This window comes from Astatotilapia calliptera, chromosome 4 (assembly GCF_964374335.1).
Source record: "Astatotilapia calliptera chromosome 4, fAstCal68.1, whole genome shotgun sequence".
NCBI lineage: Eukaryota > Metazoa > Chordata > Actinopteri > Cichliformes > Cichlidae > Astatotilapia > Astatotilapia calliptera.
Window position 1 is genome coordinate 17714473 of NC_137425.1, and position 15487 is coordinate 17729959.

Consider the following 15487-nt stretch of genomic DNA (forward strand, 5'->3'; position numbering starts at 1 on the left):
TGGCTGTTTCTGAAAGACTCATGCATTTGGTGTTAAGTTGTGCTGGGTCATTCTGATATAGGGTCACACCTGACATTGGCTCACTGTCTTTAGTAGCTGCTGACAGCTAAATCATTCTTAATCTGATAGTTGTGCCCTGCTCACATTTCTTTTAAAGATATGTGTTAACAGCCGACTTCCCACAGTTTGTTTTACTTCATTTCTTTCTTTCTTTTTTTTAGAAATAATATTTTTTAAGACAAATACAACTCTTTTTATGGCTTGCATGGGTCACTCCTGTCATTGGGCCCCTGATTATTACGCCCCTGTGCCTACATTGTCGCGGGATAGTGGCAGAAGGGGGATGACTGCCCGTCCCTTAATGAGCACAGTTGACAAAGCAGTTCAGAGACACTGTACCGGCGTCCCTGACATTCACTTCTGAGCATGTGTTTCAGGTCGCTTTAGATATTACTGGAGATGATGTGAGCCCCATTTAGCATGACCCCATGAGGCATACATGTGGACAGACTGCAGAGCATCATCTGCAGAGCAAGTTCAGGTGTTGATCTCTGAAATCATCTTTTCCGTGAAATCTTATTTTGCTTTAAACAAGCTAAGATGACATACGAAAAGACATGCGCAAGACTACAGCAAAACAGACTTTTAACGTTGGGATTCCCATACTTACTCAGATGTCATAAAAAGAGCATATTTTCAGAGGAGTACGGTGGTTGGGGAGTGCTGCAAGTAAAAGGATACGTGCATGAGAGGGTGGGATGGGGACCCTCTCAGAAACAGCAGGATAAGGAGAAAAGCAGCATTTACTGTATAATCCCGGAGGTTAGAGGAGGGACGCTGGGATAAAAGGAGGGAGTGGAGGATGGGAGGAAGAAAGCGCTCTTAAATTAATATGCTATTTACGAGGGCGTTACAGACGTTCACGTTCCGGTCTCTCTGCGCCTGGGCGTTATAAGTAGTAAAGGTTAATTAGTTAGCCGAGAAACTGGATCAGGGGCGGGCAGTTAGAATTTGATCCATAGACGGGTAACCCAAGCAATCCCCATTGTCACGGCAATCAGACCTATATAAATCCGTCTTAACGGACACCAGCCACCACATAACCTCATCTCTCTGCTGGATCGTCTACCTGGGAGAGAACCCCCTTAACACGGTGAGTTGCTGCGCCAAGTCGGGCAGGAAGTTAACTGCTTTTAGAAAAACTGAAAAGTTTTGTGTGAGATCATTTTTTTTTTATTTTTGTGTGGTCGCCTAGTTGAGTGACAGGGCAAATAATTGCGTCCGTAAAAGTTGTGACTGACTCTCGCCGTAGGTGGCGGGGAAACAAGGGCAAAGCGAGAAGCGAAACGTTCATTTGATCATTTTTAATTTGTGGTAGGCTGCTTGAGTGGCTTAAAAAGGTCGCAAAGAGAAAACCTATCGCAGTTTTACGGGCTTTTTTTTTTTTTTTACAACTCTTTAAGATCGAAGTCTTTCATTGTGTAAGGATGCTGTTCCGTTAACTCCATGCCGTACTTTTTAGTAACTTCTCCGTAACAGTGTTTCCACTTGGGCATCTTTTGCCAGTCTGTCTGTCAGTCAGTGTCAGCTTAGAAGGTTTGTACTGCACCTGGCTTAATCTTAATAATTCACCATGGCTGTTCCTCCTGCAGGAATAAAATGTCGCTCTCATCTATCCTTTCTGCTGATGCCATCGACAGTGCTATCAAGGACTGCCAAGGTATCGTTTTCCACCAATATGTTTACAGTATGGAGATTTTCTCCCCCTGATATATTTACATTTAAAAGCACACACACATAAAAACATAAACAGAATACAAGGACACACATATATATTTATATGTGCAAGTAACTATGTGTAAAGCCCATAAATGGAAGACATAAAAAGTCTTGACATAAATGCACAGAAAATATATAAAATATAAAAGGTAAAGATCCCAGTAACTGGCCTCCCAGCGTCCAAAAAATAAAATAAAGATACAACATTTGAAACGGTGATTTTCTTCATGATGTGTACCCTAAATAAGAAGATTACGTGTTTTATATCATACTTAATAATACCTTGTTGGTTGTATGTTATCATGTGTCTGTAATTTAAAGTCACATAAATAGTCTGAGGCTTTGCAGGTATTATAACAACTTTGCTTTAATACCAGTTTATTGAAAAATACCTGACATTACTCATTCATATATTAGTATTTACCTGTTTAAGTCAGTTTAATGAATGGAAGGCAGACTTTGGAGTCATCCACCAAACTCACTGTGATTTATTTCTCCAGCTCCAGACTCCTTCTGTGCTAAGAAGTTTTTCCAGATATGTGGCCTCACCAAGAAGAGCCCTCAGGATATAAAGAAGGTTTTTGGGATTCTGGACAACGATGCCAGTGGCTTCATCGAGGAAGAAGAGCTCAAGTGAGTGAGAAGAGAGTTCATAAACTTTCCCCCCCCCTTTAGTGCAGACAGGATTTAACAGAAGAAGCAGTTCAACTGGCTTCCTTAAAGCAAAATCAAATTCATGTGCACTTATTCTTTTAGAGATATGAGAGATTTAGAGAAGAGGATGCGCCTCAGCATTAATCTATCAGACTTTGGAAGGCTGACGTGAAAGCTGGAAGAGCAATTTATAATATTCTGGGAAATATATTCAAGTTGAACAATGCAGCACAGCAGTCACATATTTTTACCAACCCTCAGTAAAAGACAGACGCAAAAAGCAAACCTAAAGCACAACGAGACAATGTTAATATAAGGTAGGTCTTAAAGTGTGGGTGCTGTGGTTGCAGGATACCACACAGAGCAGCATCTAAGACTGACGACTGAAGCCAGTGTGATAGGCCTACGCTTGCATTAAAATTAGCAACATTTTCACTTACTTTGCCTTTTATCCACTTGTCATTGAGGAGTGACTCTACCTTTGGATCGTGTTTGTCCCTGTTTGTGCCTACCAGGTTTTTCCTCCAGAGGTTTTGTCCCGGGGCTCGTGTTCTGACAGATAAGGAGACCAAGGCTTTCCTGAGTGCTGCTGATGATGATAGCGACGGTATGATTGGAGCAGATGGTGAGGCAATTCATACCTATTTGACATATAATTCCTGAATTTGCATGCTTGCACACAGTTTTTCTAGAACATTTGTGATTTTAGGTTTATAACTGGCTATACACTCGAGTCAGTTGCAAGCTGTTAACTTTGATATTACAACTGTGCCATCAAACTGTTTCTCTCTTCTGGTATAAGATTGCCATAGTTGCTGCACGGAAAATAATATTTTAATATATATATAAATAATATTTTTGTTACACTGAGCTACATCTTACTGATCCATGTTTTTCCTCAACAGAGTTCCAAGCCATGGTCTTGTCCTAAGCAGCTGGATTCCATGACTCCATCTAGATTTTTCCTCCTGCCATCCTTATCCAACTGCTTCAGGGGCTTTTACTGTAGTCAACCTTTGTCCCGCTAGTTAGATGAAGCCTGAATGGTCCAAAGATATCTATGTTCTTCTCTTATTTTTAAGTAGCTTTCTTCTAGATAGAGTCTAAAGCTGTATTGTTCAAATAAATGTGCAAATTAACAAATTACAGAGAAAAATAAAAGAATAAATCCAGGTCATGCATTTCTTTTCATTATTTATAAACAAGTGCAGATCTCAGTGTGTTTCAGTATGTCCTCTGCTTTGGGATGTCACAGTGCAGATTTGCAAGAACAGCAGTTCAAGCACTGAAATATTTTACATGCACAAGAAGAGCTCTAATTAACTCTTATTGTATGGGGATTTATACTGCATATACACATACCTGTATGGACACAACACACGTAAACACCCACTTACAATATTTCATTTACAGTTTGGAGGTGCCCTTTAAATCTTTACTTACCCTGATCACAGCAGTAAATGAGACAGACAGTGTCAGTGTCAGGTATATGAGAACTGACACAAACACTGTATGTACAGTACCACTGTAGTTTTGTGTGTGTGTGTGTGTGTGTGTGTGTGTGTGTGTGTCACAGAGAGAGAGAGTTTTAGAACCATAGAGCTAACACAGGGAGAAACCAGAAGAGGTGTCCTTGATGACCACCTGAGTGTCACCGTGGTTGGATTGGGTGACACCTGACCTCAGCTTTGCAAATAAACCCAGCTACACCTTGGTGCTGCTCAGGCTAGGCAAACAAAACACTGCACATGCTGCACATAATATGCGATACATCAGCTAAAATCAAGAGATTAGACACAGATAGCAAGAAAACAACCAGTTTTAAATAAGCACAGAAATTTGCTAAACAAATTAATTGGTGCACGTTCATTTGAAGCCAATGGGTAATGAGAATAGTCACTTTAGATGTGGGACAACCTGCCAAGCTCTCAGACAGAACTCTGGCCACCTTACAACCATCATCACAACCCCTACACCCTGAAGACTTTAAATAGCACACTGATTTTTCATTCTCTGCACTTATAGGATTTGGGGGATTAAAACTAACAGCCACCTCACTATTCTCCGGCCCGCTAGCGGCGCCAAAATACAGAGTAGCAATTTTTTTTCAGGGCTTCCGCATTAGTATCATTTTAATTATGTGTATATTACAGGAGGAACCTGACTATTAGAGCAGACACCTGCCACTCCGAACCACAGTATGGGGCCTACTCTGGCATTAGCTTGATGTCACAGTCACAAATGTAGTCGTGCAGTCACACATTTAGATGCTTGATTCACAGGTTTTTTTGGGACGAAATGCTTTTTATTCCTTCTTTCTCTACTGGACTCATACAGACCTGTTCTTCTAAAGTCAGGGACACTTACAGTTTAATAGGAATAAACACAGTATCAGAATAAACCAATAAAGGCCATGCAATTTAAAACTACACTTGCAAGACCAATCAGTACAGAGCAGAGAAGAAAAAAACATAACGAGATAAACAAAATAGTTAAGTCCAGAATTAAATGTGATAATCTGCAGTACTTTTTGGCATATGTGTAGTACAAAAAGGTAAAGGTGTGCTAAAGGGAAACATTTGAAGGTTAGACTGATACACATGAAGGAAATAAGAAATCAACCACTGGATTCAATTCAGTTTTATACAGCTTTGTTTGTATACTGTCAACTCGCGACTGTAGCCTCATGAATGATGTACGGTAAAAACACTACAATATTAGAAAGAAACACCAACAACCACATTAAGAAGCCCTTAGCAACAGTGGTAAGGAAAAACCCCTTTTAACAGGAAGAATGCTATGACTGGTTGGGGATGAGGGAAAAGAGAAGAGAGCAGAGAGAGACAGGATAAAAGTGAGAACGAGCCAGATGTTAATAATAAACTAATGAAAGCAATAATGGTGCATAAACACACAGGGAGTGAAAACAGATGAGTAAAGAAGAAATGTCCAACCCATTCTAAGAAGCCCCCCAGCAGCATAAGTCTATTGTGGCATAATTAAGGGAGGGTTCAAGGTCATCTGATCTACCCGTAACTATAAGCTTTATCAAAAATGAGTTTCAAAAGTAGAGAGGGTGTTTGTCTCCTGAATCCAAACTGGGGGATGTCTCTACAGTACATGGGCTTTTGAAAACTATAGGAACCACAACTTTTCCTGCAGCCTGACAGTGAAGTGCTCTGATAGGATAATATTGTCCTATGAGGTCTTTAAGACATGACGGGGCCTGATTATTCACAATTTTGTATCGGAGAAGGTCATTTTAAATTTATTTTTGAACATAACATTTAAAAGTATTATAAACTGTGCAAAGTTTAAAAAACTATAACCTTGACATCACTCCAATATGGAATTTAACTGGATAAATGAACAATTGTGTGTGTTAAGCAAACACATCAGCAGATATACTGTATTGTGACACGAGCACTGTACAAGCACAACAGCACTTGATTAGATTATCATGTAGGCTACCCTTAGCTGCTGTTATGAGATTTGAATTCTCATCTCTGCAGACGGGGGGTGGCATGGAGGGCAGACTATGATGGCTGATTGCAGGACAAGGTTGGGGAAGCCAGTAGGTAACACAAGCCAAGGGACACACAATAAAGCTGTGACCCCTGCAGGTCAAGAGCTGCGAGTGGTAAACAGGAAGGAAATGTGAGCCAACAGGTAGACGCTGACTGCTGGATGTGCTAGTGTGGGACAGCACTATAAGATAATGTGACACGCAGATTACGAGGACTCAAGGGCAGAGGGATGAAAAGCAAAATATGGAGATGTGTTTTGCTGAGAGAGAGGGGAGAATAGGAAAAAATGTCAAACGGCAGCAGATTGATGTTCTTTTGGCAGCACTATCATTGAAACTAATGTTCAGATGTATCGCACACACATTTAAATCTCCTTTTGCTGCATGATCTGTTGATGGGCAAACAGCACAAAACACCAAACTAATAAACATAATTTAAAGCAACATGAAACTGATGTTGTCTATGCCAAATGACTATTTCATCTGAATGTCACAGCAGAAATTGGGTGCATAAGATCAGACAACATATTTCTGATCTACTATTGTCCAATTTTGGTGAACCTGTCCAAATTCTTGCCTCAGTTTCCTGTTCTTAGCTGATGGGAGGGGCACCTGGTATGGTCTTATGCTGATGTAGCCCATCTGCTTCAAGTCTTGAGCATTCAGAAATGCTTTGTTGCATACTTTGGCTTAAAGATGTAGTTACTTGTTACTGCTCCCTTCCACCTTGAACCAGTCTGGTCTCCTCTGACATCAACAGGGCATTTTCACCCAGAGAACTGCTTCTACCTGGATACTTTCTTTTTTTTTTTTGGACCATTCTCTTTAAACTCTGAAACAGCTATTTGGGAAAATCCCAGATTAGTGGTCTCTGAAATACTCACACCAGCCCATCTGGCACTATACAAATAATTAAAATCACCCTTCTTCCTCATTCTGATGCTCACTTTGAACTTCAGCAGGTCGTCTTGTCCATGACTACATGCTTAAATGGACTTAGTTGAACCCATGTGATTGGGTGATTAGATATTTGCTTTAACAAGCAGCTGACCACAAGCACCTAAGTAGCATATAACCATATAAGCATATAAGTAAGTAAAACCTTCTCCAGCTGCAACATTAAAGTGATATACATTTTGTATAATGAGTACTTTATGTTCTTTATGCTAAACTTGTGGCTTTTACTTATGTAAAAGTAAAAATAGTAAAAAATGTTGTTTGATATAAAACAGTTTTAATGTGATATAATTTTAAAAAATCCTGGAAATGATCATGCCACTGACACGTTAAGATTAAGATACCAAACAAAATCAGATGACATAACTGCCAGATGAAATAAAGTAAGCAAGCAAAGTTACTTTAGCTGTTTAAACCGTTGCGTGTCTGCTACTACTGTACCTGGCATTATGCCTGGATTAGCCCTTTGGGATGGACACATAGGCTTAGCCTGCTTGTCTGTATGGCACCTCAATAATTGATGCCCTCGCTTCATTGTCACCAAAAACTCATATCAAGAAAGGAGTGTCAGGCTCACCTTACTTATTAAGTCTGTGTGAAACTTTAATGTGCACCCCATCTTCAACTGAAAACAACCTGATGTACTTGGGCAAACCAGAGACACTAAACCCTGCAAATATCTTCAGGATGTCCAGCTTCTGCTGTGAAAAATATTGTCCGCATTTTTGACTCATCCCCAGTCTTTTAGAACTTGAAGGTATCAGAGATGTTGCTACCTGATAGTTTGTGCAAAGAGGTGCATCGTAAAAGATTTAACCGCCGTGTTAGGATGACTGAACGGGCTTTGTGAGCTCTGTGGAGGAACTCTATCCATAATGCAGGGGATGACAGCATTGCCTCTGTTCCCCAACAAGCATTATTTCTAAGCCTCTACTCATGATGTCTCTGTGAGGCTTCTTTAGAGGAAGGTGGTTTCTTCGAATTTATTTCCATACACAGTTCACATAACTGGTTGGCAGTTATGTTAATCATATTTAAAATATAGTTTAAGGTGTGTGTCTGTTAGCTAGAATAAGGCAAGTGTGCAATTTGAACTAAAAGCCACACCCTGTTTAAACCACCGAGCAGCTGTTGCATGTGCTGACGCATCCTCAGACTGATTAATGGCTGTCATGAAGAAGTAGACAGGTACTTTGCAGACCTTTTCAAGTAAGAAGGCACAATGAGATAAGGTGACGACTGTGATCCAGGACAAACCTAGAGGCCCAATAAAGAACGCTCGTGCGTAGGAGTTTGGTTAGTAAACACATTGCAACATCCGTAAGTGTCAGTAGATACCAATCAGCTTCAAAAAAAAAAAAAAAAAAAAAAAAAGACATCCAGAAACTCAGACAGTGCTTATGTCTCCATCTGAAACTGAAATTTGGATACTTTTTTACAGCTTACTGTATACACCCATAAATTATTGCTTATATGCTGATCCTTTTGTATTATTTTGTCCTTTTAAAAGTCTGTGATTCTTGGTTAAATCCTCCTCTCCGCACAGCCATACTCACCACAGCTTGGACCTGGACAACCATGGGGAAAAGCACTGAGTGAAACTAAATTAAATTCATGTGATTTTTGAGGGGAAGACCACCAAGCATGAGTTTTTAAACTTTAGTTTACTGAAATGTATCCTGTATCCTAATGTGAGAACTGATGCTATGACATGATCAATTTGTTCTTTGACCTAAATGCACCCCTATTCTGAAGCATGCACTACATTTATAAAGTGTTATTATAAGCATCTCAAAGCAATCATTGCCAACTCTTCATTCCCTTGTTGTTTAACACTGTCAGCTGCTCAGCAGGACTGGGCCTAAGTATATGATAGCACCTACCTTAATCTCATACTATCTACAGCCTGACAGACTCCCTTGTTCAACATGACTTAAAAAACCACTGTGAACTGTCAGGTTTCAGTTCCTCCTCTGAAAAGAAGAGACTATAGTCTCAATTTCGAGCTCAGGTCTTATAGGCCATCAGATCTGACTATTACATCAGGATTAGTGCCAGGTTTGCATCAACACCACCCCACTCCTTCACCTCAACACTCAACCCCTTCTTCCCTCTCTGTTGTCAGACTTCAGTGAATAGTGAATTATTCAGGATTAACAAGTAGTTGCAACATTAAACTCAATCGTGCTGTTTTTCATTAACCATCTCTGGGGGCAGTGGCTGGAGAGGAAAGGATGCTGCTAAAGTGTGAAACAGTACTAAGAAGATTCCTCTGACAGAGAGGTGACAGTGAAGAAGGTGACTGCAAGGGGACAAGTCAAAGGAGAAGCTTGGTGTGCGTCAATGTCGTGGGCTCCTCGACTGCTTCCTGGTAATGGATTGTATTGCTAGGTTTGACTGACGCAAAAGATCACCTGAGATCGAATGACACTGGCTAGACTTGGCAAATTGATTTTGATTGGTGTCACACGTTTGATGCTGTAGAAATAAAGCTGGGGTGTTTTTTGTTTTTTTAGCCCGAGATTACAAAGGTCCTGGTGTCGAATGAGACACATACAAAAAAGGAAACAACACATAGCACTCACATATTCACAAATGAAAAATGTTGAACAAATAGTTAAAGATTTCTAGAGACATAGTCTGTAAGAAAAACGGTAAAAATCCTATCATTTTGCCAGGACTATATTGCAAAATGTAGTCACCATACTATAATTTATTTGACAGTTTTATACTATTTTATTTTACAGGAGGATTTTTTATTTTTGTCAGTACAATGTTCTAGTTACAGCATTTAAAGAAATAATAGTTTAAATTCTGCACTATCCATTTAGTGAGTTTGTTTTAGGCAATTTTTACCGTAATTCTGTGCTTTTACAGTATATATCTAGTTTTACTGTAACGTTTACAACAGATTTTTACAGTAATAGTGTAATTTCCCCAGTAAATTATTTTGTGAAAATGTAGTAGCTGACATAACAAATACTTAATACTCATCATGTCTATAAGTGTCCCATATGTGTTGTAGCATTTTTTAAAATGTTGACATTTATTTAAAAGATAATGTTTACATTTACAGACATATTAACAGTCTTAATATTGTTTTCCTAAAAACAATGATTGCATTTCCCACGGAAATGCAGTGTATTAGTGGAAAACCCTAACAAAGCCAGCTGCAATCCTACTGGTGAGGAAACATTAGATCCCTAAAATAATTCAAGAAGCAAAATAGAGAGAGTGACCAACATTTTAAAAACAAACAAACATGGCAAACATCAAAAACTTGTCTCAAAGTGCATCTCTTCAATACATTTCTTAACACGAAAAGCACACCAGCTCCAGGTCCTGATCTGTAGCAGTATCAACAACAATGAGTTTAAAAGAACAAAGAGGTATAGTGAAAGGACAGGCAGATGAATGAATTAGGGGAGACCGGGGATAGTTGTAACATTTTTGACATTTCTGTCTGCAAATTGAAGCTCTTTTAAGGTAGTGGATTCAAAATGTAATGCAAAGTATTTACATGTCTCTGCTATTAAATAGTGCAGCTATTTTCTCTGCAGCACAATTACCCATTGCATGGTATGGCCTCAAACACAAAGAGTGAAATGTTACAATTAACCCCATAGTCTGGGTTAGTTGTAACATATCCTGGGGTAAAATGTAACACAATGAAATAAGGGTACTAACAAAACATTAACATGTAATCTTTGTTTATTCAACACATGAATGCACTTACATCCATTTATGTAGCTGTGTGTGTGTGACAGAATCAGAAATCTAGCTTTTGAACATATTCCAACCCCCCAAAAAAGACAAATTATGGAAATTTCTGCAACTGAATATTTCATTGATTTTGGTTGGTCTTCCTTGAGTTTGGCCTCATTGGCTCAGTGGGCATTATAACCTACAACTCTTGCACCAATTTTGAACATAACAATGAAGCTGAAAAAATGTAGTTGTTCACCAGCATCGCAATTCCATTACTTTTTATCATGGCTTGGTGTGGTTTGCAGAGTGCTTCAGAAAGATGAGGAAATCTGTTTCTTGCACCCATCCTGACTTATTTCCACTACCAGTACTTCCTACTGGTCCATCTCTGACACAGTGGTCTGCATAATGTATGTGTTGGAACACAAACAGTGGAGGAATTGTGTTGCCAATGGCATTAACCGCATATACAAAAGCGACCAGTGAACCTCTCTCTGCTGATGTCGTTGCCCCAACTTGTTTAATATAAGTTAAAGTAATAGTGTGGTAAGTTGTAACATCTGCATTATTGTTACAACTAACCCAGACTGTTGCTGTTACAACTGACCCAGACTCCTATAGCCATGAACTAGCCAACATTACAGCCAACGGCTAAAACATTAGCACTAAAGACCTACACAGAATATATCCCCATAGACATTCAAATAACATCATTTAAGTTTGATGAGTTTAACTGCAAAGCAGATAATGCTATTACAAATTGAAATAAAGTAGAAAAACTTACTTTTTGGCATACAAATTACTTTTTTTCATGTTAAATTGTCTGTGTTTGACAAAATGTGCTGATTTTTCACATGTGATAGCAGAACTGAGTTGGGCATGCACAGGATGAGTCACATCATTTGAAACTTAGCCCTGATTGGAGAAACTGGAAGTGTTACAACTGACCCACGTTACAACTATCCCTGGTCTCCCCTACAGTAAGTCCTACATAATGGGCAGAGATGCCCAGAAATTTTTCTACCCAGCCTCATCCTCTCGTTCTTCTGCAAATCGCAGAATGCTTTGCTGTTAACAGAATGTTACCATATTTTTGAAATACATTCAACTTTCTGTAAAATCACTGTAATGATGAATTAAATTTACACCATAGATAGATAGATAGATAGATAGATAGATAGATAGATAGATAGATAGATAGATAGATAGATAGATAGATAGATAGATAGATAGATAGATAGATAGATAGATGCTTTAGCTTTAAATATGCATTTTTAAGCTAAAAAGTTAAGAAATGTTTGGCATAAATCATTGCTCCCATTTTTTTTACTTAGTATAACCATCCTCTGATTTAGATACTTTTTCACATTGCTCTTGCAAAAAAAAAAAGTGTGTAAACTATCTTGAATAAGGACTTATGAATACTGAAAAAAGCACAATAAACCTAGAAAATTAGAGGATCAGACAACAGAAACACAAGAGAAATATCCTATATAACAATATTTCTGCAGCATATATTTCTGTAGCCTAATGAGTCAAAACGTTATGAGCAGCTAGTCTGTTGGCTACTGACCACCTGCAGTAAACTTCTATGAGAAATTATACCATGGCGCCCTCTACTGCATATCAAAACGAGTGGATTTAATATACTTAATCTGATGTGGCACAGTCTAGATTATTTACTGATTATTGAGAAGATTAAATAACAATTTTGGTTAGAATAATAGTCATGTTTATTACCAAATACCTTAAATAAGCAATATCTGACCAATGTAACATCAGTAGAGATGCTTGAAAATACTTGGAACTTTGTAACATCAATTTAAGCAATAAAATGAGACCTAAGTAAAGGAATGATGGAGACAGAAATGATACACAGAGTCAAACAATATATAAACAGAGCTAATAGGTTCAACAGTGGATTGATTGCCAGTCATCTGCATTGACTCAAAGAACGTCAGATGTTTTCAATCTGTAGTGAATTTGGTCACATTCGAATTCATAGTGGAAGTAAGAGAAAGGAAAATACTCATACAGGCCTATAGTAACTCACTAGGTCTATCAAAACCTAAAACGGGAGCATTTTTAGCTTGTTGAAATACTGTCTGATAATTCATCGTTGCTTCAACATCAACATTTGAGGAAAACATGGTCTTCACAGCACACTGAGGAAGTTTTCAGTGGCTACAGATGGAAGTAGTTACTGGGATACAAAATAAAGTAGAAGAGGTAAGAAGCAGGGGATCCAAAAAGAAAGAACAGATGTTTATTAGCAGATTAAGAACTCGATGCACTTAAAGAGTTCAGTTTTCACGAGACACTGTTATCATTTTTGGGAAACACAAACATTAAATCTAATCAGTATCTTGTGCAGAAAATACAAAGATGTAAGAAGAGATATGATTTGAGGGGCGAAGGGAGATGGGAAAAAGAGGGGATGTTTCAAAATATGCATCAATGTGGGGAATCAGTAGAGAGAATGAAGCTGATCTTTAGAAAGCATGAAAATTTAAAAGCATTTGGACTTTTGTTAAAACTGTACAGAAAGCATTACGCAAAGAATAAGAATGGTGGGTGGCTATGCAGAAAGGGCCTATGATGCAACTCAAAAACATTAAGAAATCCCAACTGATGTAAAACTCTTAGATGTAGAAGAAGAAGAGCTACTCTTCAGGTACTGTTGCCTCTAATCACCACCTTTGTTTGTATTCAGAACTATGCAAAAGTCTTGAGCCACTAATTATTTCTTCATATTTCGTCTCCAAAGAGCCAGAATTTCTTGTAATTTTTTTTTACAAGTATACTTTCTGAAGCTCCTTCAGAGTATTTTCTTTGGACATTTCACTCATTTTAGGTCCAATCCTTGTACCTGACCCGTTTTTTTGTTTGTTTGTTTGTTTGTTTGTTTGTTTGTTTGTTTGTTTGTTTGTTTGTTTGTTTGTTTGTTTGTTTGTTTGTTTGTTTGTTTGTTTGTTTGTTTGTTTGTTTGTTTGTTTGTTAAGCCAACTTAACACTGACTGAATTATTCACGCAGAAAAATGTGCACCATAGAATTTTAAATCAATGGTGACAAAACTGATTATCATTCAGCCATCTTTTAGCTGACATTTGAACATATCCGATGTATTGTGCTCTCTGATATGGATGGGTACAGTGTTTTAAATAAATGCAGACTGGCCAAAAGAACTGTTTCTCAAAGGATTAATACAATCATGTCAAACAGTCAAACATCTTGTCATTTGTGACTTCTACTTATCCCAGTGATAAACAGAGTAAATGCCTGTTTATGAACCATTTTCTGTACACATGACAAACATTGATGTATTTAACAAGATTTTCAAAGAGGAGTAAACTGTACTTCTGTAAAATTAAACAGTGGCGATAAAAACATGGCCAGGTAATACGTCTGGAAAGCATCTGATTGGGAACTGTTTCATTTTTCAGCAATTAAAATTAAACCACACAATGGAACATTATCAGTCCCTGACTGTCCTTTCTGGAGCATTATTGAAGCAGTGTGAGATCATCTTAACAGAACACAAAATTAAAGGCATCCACTACTTGGCAAAACAATCAAATAAACCTTTGCACAAAGATGAATAAAGAGCTAAAAGGATTTTTGCATGTAGCTCAGTCTGTTGCAACATGAGGTGTCCTGTGAGAAATTTCTGCTCTAATTAAAGCCATACAACCCTCTTTGAGTTCAACAATAATAGTTTTCCCCTGGTCTGAGAAAGCTCTGCATAGCAGGAACTGACTTATGTGATAGTAATTATACCAACAGACTTATAATCTATCCTAGTTCCTTAGAAAGAACAGTATTATGGAGGAATTTAATGTTGAAGAGGTTAAAGTGCTGAGAAGAAAGTATATATCTCTCTCTCCCTCCTTAGGTGAAAGAGACGAGCTTCAATATCCCAAATAAGATTTACCCATCTAATGAATTCTCATATCTGAGATTTAATTTGGATGTGAATAATTATGTGTTCTGTGAAAATGATATTGAAAATTAGAATAACGGTTTTCCATTGTGAATCAGTGCAGCCTCTCTGGAATAATATGTGCAGCTGGTAAGAAGATTGAATTACCACATTTGTCAGCAAAAGCAATCAGATTTTGAATGTGTGATGAAAATTGTAATTTGGACTCTCTTCGTTTTACTAGGGAAGTGTTTTGCTTTTTTTTGTTTGTTTGGTTTTTTTTTTAACATAAATGCAAGTTTTGTATAGATTTATGGCTGGCCTTGCAGTAAACCAGCTGAAGCCTGTAGTTGAAAAATCCTTTAAAATATTTTCTTTATGGAGTGATTATAATTAATTTGACATAAGCTTTTTTAAAATATATATTTGATTTTTCTTAAAATTATTTTCTACATTAATTCATTAACTTTTTTCTTCATGATCTAATATTGTCATATAAATTTTGTTTTATGAACAATGAAAGTGGCTCTTTGGTTTCTATTTCATGGAATCCAGCATAAGAAAAATAACCTGAAAAAAACCCCCTCATAAATAAAATTCAGTGGTGGGTTGTTATCTCACAATTTTGATGTTATTTTCTCATATGTTTGACTTAGTAAGTCGAAATTTTGAATTCGACTTATTTATTTATCTATTGTTAGAAGCTGAAACATATGTAAGCTTTTTTCCCTGTATTGTAAATACAAATTAACGTGAAACTGAGAAAATAGCTTGAAATTTTGAGTTGTAGAGTCATTGTCAGAAGTTTATTATAACAACTGGAAATTTGGCTTATGAATGGCTAATAATAATAATAATAATAATAATAATAATAATAATAATAATAATAATAATAATAAAATTAGAAAACGGAAATAAAACGTCTTTTTGATTTCACCGGATA

General features: G+C 37.5%; 1 protein-coding gene across 1 annotated transcript; it reads left to right on the forward strand.

The window, feature by feature from the left end:
* Positions 1 to 808: 808 nt before the first annotated feature.
* Positions 809 to 3606, forward strand: pvalb8 (parvalbumin 8). The gene is made up of 5 exons (XM_026163699.2): positions 809 to 1153; positions 1653 to 1720; positions 2280 to 2412; positions 2949 to 3058; positions 3339 to 3606. The coding sequence occupies exons 2-5, from the start codon at positions 1660 to 1662 to the stop codon at positions 3362 to 3364; spliced, it is 330 nt and encodes a 109-aa protein (XP_026019484.1). The 5' UTR covers positions 809 to 1153; positions 1653 to 1659; the 3' UTR covers positions 3365 to 3606.
* The last annotated feature ends 11881 nt before the right edge of the window (positions 3607 to 15487 follow it).

What these genes read in the sequence shown, in the direction of transcription:
- pvalb8 (XM_026163699.2), top strand. Translation starts at nt 1,660, where the DNA reads ATGTCGCTCTCATCTATCCTTTCTGCTGATGCCATCGACAGTGCTATC. An exon ending in ATCGAGGAAGAAGAGCTCAA is followed by an intron (nt 2,413 to 2,948) that starts GTGAGTGAGAAG and finishes TGTGCCTACCAG; the next exon opens with GTTTTTCCTCCAGAGGTTTT. An exon ending in CGGTATGATTGGAGCAGATG is followed by an intron (nt 3,059 to 3,338) that starts GTGAGGCAATTC and finishes TTTCCTCAACAG; the next exon opens with AGTTCCAAGCCATGGTCTTG.